This window comes from Carya illinoinensis, chromosome 11 (genome assembly GCF_018687715.1).
Source record: "Carya illinoinensis cultivar Pawnee chromosome 11, C.illinoinensisPawnee_v1, whole genome shotgun sequence".
In the NCBI taxonomy this organism is placed as follows: Eukaryota; Viridiplantae; Streptophyta; class Magnoliopsida; order Fagales; family Juglandaceae; genus Carya; species Carya illinoinensis.
Window position 1 is genome coordinate 2,969,355 of NC_056762.1, and position 6,161 is coordinate 2,975,515.

The window sequence follows — 6,161 nt, forward strand, 5'->3', positions numbered from 1 at the left end:
AGTACCCAATCTAAAATTAGGGTAAACAGTCCTATCTATAATGTATTTTTTTATAATTATAAATAACAGAGTTTGTAATATAAACATATACATACACATACACATAGTCATTTACTACGCAAACATCGTTGTCATTGCATAAATCAATATGGTCCCTCAAGGTAGAATTTTAAATCAATATGGCCCCTCAAGGTAGAATTTTTGGTTCCGCTACTGCTTATAAATATACATATATATTAAATAAATAATCGATGGACGCACGATTTTGTTATGCTTGTGTACAATATGCATTAATTGAACCTTTGAGATTGATCGGCCTATATAAAAAATATTATGTTATTTTTTCTTTACAGCAAAGATTACATAATTATATGGTAAAAAACAACTATGATCGGTGATGTTGGGGCCATGCATGCACCTAGTTACTAGCATCATGTGACTGTACGTAAGGTTACTTACAAACGCCAGGATATAGATGTCTGCTACTGAAGTGTCCGGTACTAAAGACAGCGTGCGGTAGCTGTCTACTTGTCTATATGCACAAGCAAAAGATGCGAAGATATTTTTTACATGGATAAAATCATCATGCATATCACTTATCATATATTTTACTATACATTCCCCTAGTCATGTTGCCGAAAGTGCACGTGGAAACTTGAATGATTAACAGCTAGCTAATTATATATATATATATATGATGTGGAAACATGAATGATTAACAGCTAGCTAATTATATATATATATATATATGAGTGAAAGGGCCGGCAGGGTTGTAGTGCCAAACATTTTGGGAGGAAAGAAATGGCTCTGCCATTATCGTTCATGCAATCATGGCAAGAACTACAAAAACTACCCGTCAATCCCCTCTTATATATTCTTTTGATCATCTTTTCACTTCTTTATGTTTTCAGACGAATATTTAGAAGTGGCAAAGCCAATTTACCACCATCGCCGCCCAAGCTTCCACTCATAGGCAACCTTCATCAGCTTGGCACACTCCCACATCGCTCTTTTCAAGCCCTTTCCAAGAAATATGGCCCTGTAATGCTCTTGCAATTGGGTCATGCTCCAACACTTGTGGTTTCATCTCCAGATATGGCAAGAGAAATCATGAAGACACATGATATCGTTTTCTCAAATCGGCCAAGAACCACAGCTGCTAACATCTTACTTTACGGTTGTACAGACATAGGTTTTGCGCCCTATGGTGAGTATTGGAGACAAGCTAAGAAAATTTGTGTTGCCGAACTTTTGAGTCCGAAAAGAGTGCAATCGTTCCAATATGTAAGGGAAGAAGAAGTTGCTTTATTAAGAAATATGTTACGTGTGTCGTGCCTCAGACAGACTTCTGTTAATCTTAGTGAGATGTTTGTTGCAACCTCAATCAACATAATCTCTCGATGTACTCTTGGACAGAAATTCGAAGGAGGAGATGGTAAGAGCAAGTTTGGACAGTTATCAAGAAGGCTAATGGTGCTACTGACAACGTTTTGTGTGGGCGACTTTTTTCCTTCTTTGGGATGGATTGATGTTCTTACCGGATTGATCCCAAATTTGAAATCCACTTTGAAAGAAATAGATGATGTTTTAGATCTACTAGTTGAAGAACACCAGACAATCACAGGTGATAACTATCAAAAATCGAATAAGAAAGATTTTGTGGATATTCTTCAGCAACTTCGTGAGGATGGTAGTCTTGAATTTGAACTCACTCTTGACAACCTCAAAGCAATTCTATTGGTCTCTTTCTCTCTCTCTCTCTCTCTCTCTCTCTCTCTCTCTCTCTCTCAAACACACATATTCAAAACAGCACGCAGCATGTAAAACTTTCTTTTTGAATAATTTCAGGACATGTTTGTTGGAGGAAGTGATACGACTTCAACAATTTTGGAATGGTTAATGGCGGAGCTCATAAAAAATCCAAACATCATGAAGAGAGCACAAGAAGAGGTGAGAAGAGTGGTGGGTAACAAGCTGAAGATAGATGAGAATGACATCAACCAAATGGATTACTTGAAATGCATCATAAAGGAGACTTTCAGACTGCATGCACCCCTTCCTTTTCTAGTACCTCGCGAAACATCAGCAAGGGTGAAGTTTGGCAATTATGATATTCCAGAAAAAACAAAAGTATTTGTTAATACATGGGCAATACAAAGGGACCCAACTGTATGGGAGAGGCCTGAAGAATTTCTCCCTGAGAGATTCATTGATAACGCAATTGATTTCAAAGGCCAAGACTTTGAATTTCTCCCATTTGGCGGGGGGAGAAGGGGATGTCCTGGACTGACATTTGGTGTTGCTGCAATTGAATATGTGATTGCCAACATATTATGCTGGTTTGACTGGAGGTTGTCAGGAGCCAATTTATCAGGAAAGGAGTTGGACATGGGAGAGGTTTACGGCCTCACTGTGTCCAAGAAAGTTCCTCTTCATCTAGTACCAACACTACACTCTCCTCCGTCCGTCCATTAAGACATACTTGCATGATATGGTTTTCCACCTAATATTGCTTTTCCATGCAAAAGGATCACGATCCTAGCTGAAATGGGGAGCTCCTAATTCACCATGCCATGTGCTAATTACTTGGTACTATCAAGGTTAAGTTGCCGCATTGATTTGGGTGTCTTTCATTTTATTTTTCAAGTTTGTTTTAAATATTATCCTCGCATGAAAAAACTTCTCTCTCTCTCTCTCTCTCTCTGTTTTTTTTTTTTTTCTTTTATCATTTTGTTTTGAAGCTTATCTTTGTAATTATGTTCAAGTGTTGGAAGCTATCTAATTTATTAGCTAGGTAGGGTGTGGAAAGTTACCTTATATTTGTTGTAAGCTTTAACTAGTGAAAATGTTGCATTTTTTTTTTTTTTTTATATATTATGAATAAATTAGGGGGCAAAGCAAATCCTTTGTAAAAAGTAAAAAAATAAAAGACAGTATACAATTGTTCTTTCTTGTAATTAACTTATTTTTCATTCCATAAAAAAAAAAAAATGTACATTAAGTGTGTATGTTTAGTGTACAGAAAATGTCTGTTTGTGGTTGAATCAACTATGCCTGTGCTAAATAAGGAAATACTATTTATTTCTTGATTGTACAATCAAGCCATAATGGAAAAATATTATATCCTTATAAGAATATTCTATAATATGGCAATATTGTAAGATATACCAAATCATGAAAATATTATGAGATATACTAGTAAATATTCCTAAATATACTAACACCGCTCCCAACCTCGGGGTGGTGAAGTCGACTAGAGTTCGGAAATAAGATCACCAAGTCGGCTAGGTGTATGAGATTTTGTAAATATGTTAGCAAGATATTCTTCAAAGGAGACCATATGTAAGTGAAGGGAGCCCTATTGAAGATGATGGCATACAAAGTGACAATCTATTTCAATGTGTTTAGCACACTCATTAACCACATTGTTGCGAGCTATTTGCATGGCACTTCTATTATTACAATATATCATATATAGTACTAAATCCTAGAGTGTTGAAATTAACTTCAATTGTAAACTATAAGTAAATAAAAGTGTTGGGTTGTGATGTCAAAGCATAATAAGAATTATTTAGATGGCTAGTTAAACAATGGAAGCTAGAGATTGAGATCGAGAAAAACGCAAACAGAGATAAAACTACAAGATAAAAATATGAGATTAGGGTTTTTTTTTTTTTTTATAAAAACCTAATATCCCTTCTAAAACCCGCAAGCCGGGCTTTATAAATAGCTACATAAAAAGATGCAAAATTACAAGTATGACCAAATAATAAAATATAGAATAAAATAAGTATTTTGCTAAAATCGAAGTGAAAATCTGGAATATAATCATCCTTCAAAATAAACATTACCATAAAAGGAAAATAACCAAAAATAGAAAAAAACTAAAATTAAAAATTCGGAAGAGAAAACGGTGGATTTTGGGCTCGAAACGGGAACCAGTTGGCGTAATCGAAGAGAGATTTTCAAATTGGGGTCATATAAGGGATTTCAACAACCGTAGCCAAAATTATGGCTAAAATATTAGCACATGCGCAATATTGCTCCTTATTCCTCGCCCAACCCAAAAATGTCATTCCTCGCCCAATTGAGGAATGCCGCTTCTTGCTCAACCTTGGGATCTTTATATTTTTCTATCAGTTTTGTGCTAATCTACCTTCTCAAGGTAGTTCAATGCTATTAACGTCAAATCTATTAACTAAATATCATCGAAATTGGATTCCTCTGCGTCAGGTTGTGAGGAGTAAACACTTGAAAGGAAATGACTCTGCTACTATGGTTTCTAATTACAGTAATGGCAAGAGCTACATGAACAAATTAAATAGAGAGGTTGTTTGGACCAGACGTGGTGTGTAACTAGGATTAACACCCTCCAATGAGAGACAACCATGTCAATTGTCTAATTTTATTACCGTGAACACAACTGCAGCGAATCAAATGAAAAGAGGGTGTAATGACTCAAGCCGCCTCAGCTCTCCACCATCCTCAATCTCTATCTCCTCAAGTTTTGTCACTTCTCAAGGTCTTTGACCTCTCAAAAAATCAAATGGTTCTATTTGTCATGGGCTTGTTTGGTTCGTAGCGCTGCTATTTCAAATCTTGAGGTCGATAACATTTGCAAAACTTGCTAAGAGTTTACTCAGAGAGAGACCGAAAGTGAGGAGGGAGTGAAATTGAATCAAATACTAACAACTTCTCCTCACTCTCATCAAGCTCGCTCTCGCCAAAATCTTTGCAACACAAATGTGGGGGTGTGTTTTTGGGCTAATGGGGTTTTTTCAATTTAATGGGATTGTAATTTAATCACTTCGATTTTTATTATGGGTTTGAACCGCTATGGATTTGAGATTTCCTAGATGCATCTCATGTCATATTTGTGAAATAAATGTCTCGTTTTTTTGGTTGATTGAGGAAATTTCTTTGTTTGGATCTGCATAAAAAAATGGATATGTGAAAACTCTCTAAGCTACCAAACAAGATATATTATACAGAGAAGAGATATTTCGATTGTTGGGTTTGATTCTTCCTTTTTAATTTTTCCAACAACTTGAAACTATTGACTTGTCTTTGTGATTTAGAAGGTGTAAATCTTACATTATCACCTCATTCCATTTTAGGATTTTCTCAATTAAATACAGGTCAATCCCCTGATCCTTGTCTTCTTTTCATCTTTTCATTTCTGTATGTTTTTCGATGTATATTTAGAAGGGGCAAAGCCCGTCCATCTCTACCAAAGCTTACAATCATAGGCAATCGTCACAAGCTTGGCCTGCACCCTACCACACCGCTGATCTTTTCAAACCATTTCTACGAAGTATGGCACCGTAATGCTCTTACAGTTGGGCCATTCTACGATCCTCATGGTGTCATCTGCAGGTATGGCCGAAGATCAAATCGCGAAGACGCATGCATGATATGAATTTCATAAACCGGCCAAGAATCAAAGCTACTAATATCTATCAAACACACACTCACACATCAACATATATAGAAGTGCACATAACACCATGAAGAACATATTTTTAATTCTCCTTAAAAAATTGCACATGCAGTACTAAGGATCATCAAGTGACTTCAAGTGTCGGGAGGGAGTGATGTTGGGGAATAAGTCAAAAGTCAATGTAAATAATCATGATCGTCAAATGAATACTTAAAACTCTTAATATTTTGCCATTGTTCATGTAACTTTAGATTTGGCCTGTATGAAATTTCCCCATGTTCCTTTGTTTCGGTTGGATACAGATAGAAGTTCGCCTCCATTATGTTGAAGTTTACTGTTTATGCTTGGGATTGTAAATTTGTTGATCGAGTATGGCTGGTTATGTTGGGCTTGAATGGTTCAACCCAAAAGCATTTGGGCTTGAAATGGAGCCCACCGACACTTTAAAGCCCCAAAATCTGATACATGTTATATGCATAAAGATCAAGACTTTAAATGGACTCAAAAAGACTTGGAGAGTATCAGTCATAATCTGATACAGGATCACCCACCCAAATCTGACATCTGTCTTTTCTTACCAAATCGAAATTGAGTCCCCACTTGGGAGACGGATTTAACTTCCAATCCAATCAGAGTCCGAATTACCGAACATTTGGATTCTAACACCAAGTCAACAAAATCATAATTTTTTTTTTAGAAAATACTAACTACTAAGTAGCCT

The 6,161-nt window shown here is 36.1% G+C and overlaps 1 protein-coding gene across 1 annotated transcript; it reads left to right on the forward strand.

Annotated features, from left to right (window-relative positions):
• The first annotated feature begins 758 nt into the window (after positions 1-758).
• LOC122280671 (cytochrome P450 71A1-like) lies at positions 759-2,867 on the forward strand. The gene is made up of 2 exons (XM_043091648.1): positions 759-1,740; positions 1,849-2,867. Exons 1-2 carry the CDS (start codon positions 802-804, stop codon positions 2,473-2,475), a joined length of 1,566 nt encoding a protein of 521 aa, XP_042947582.1. The 5' UTR covers positions 759-801; the 3' UTR covers positions 2,476-2,867.
• Positions 2,868-6,161: the final 3,294 nt, after the last annotated feature.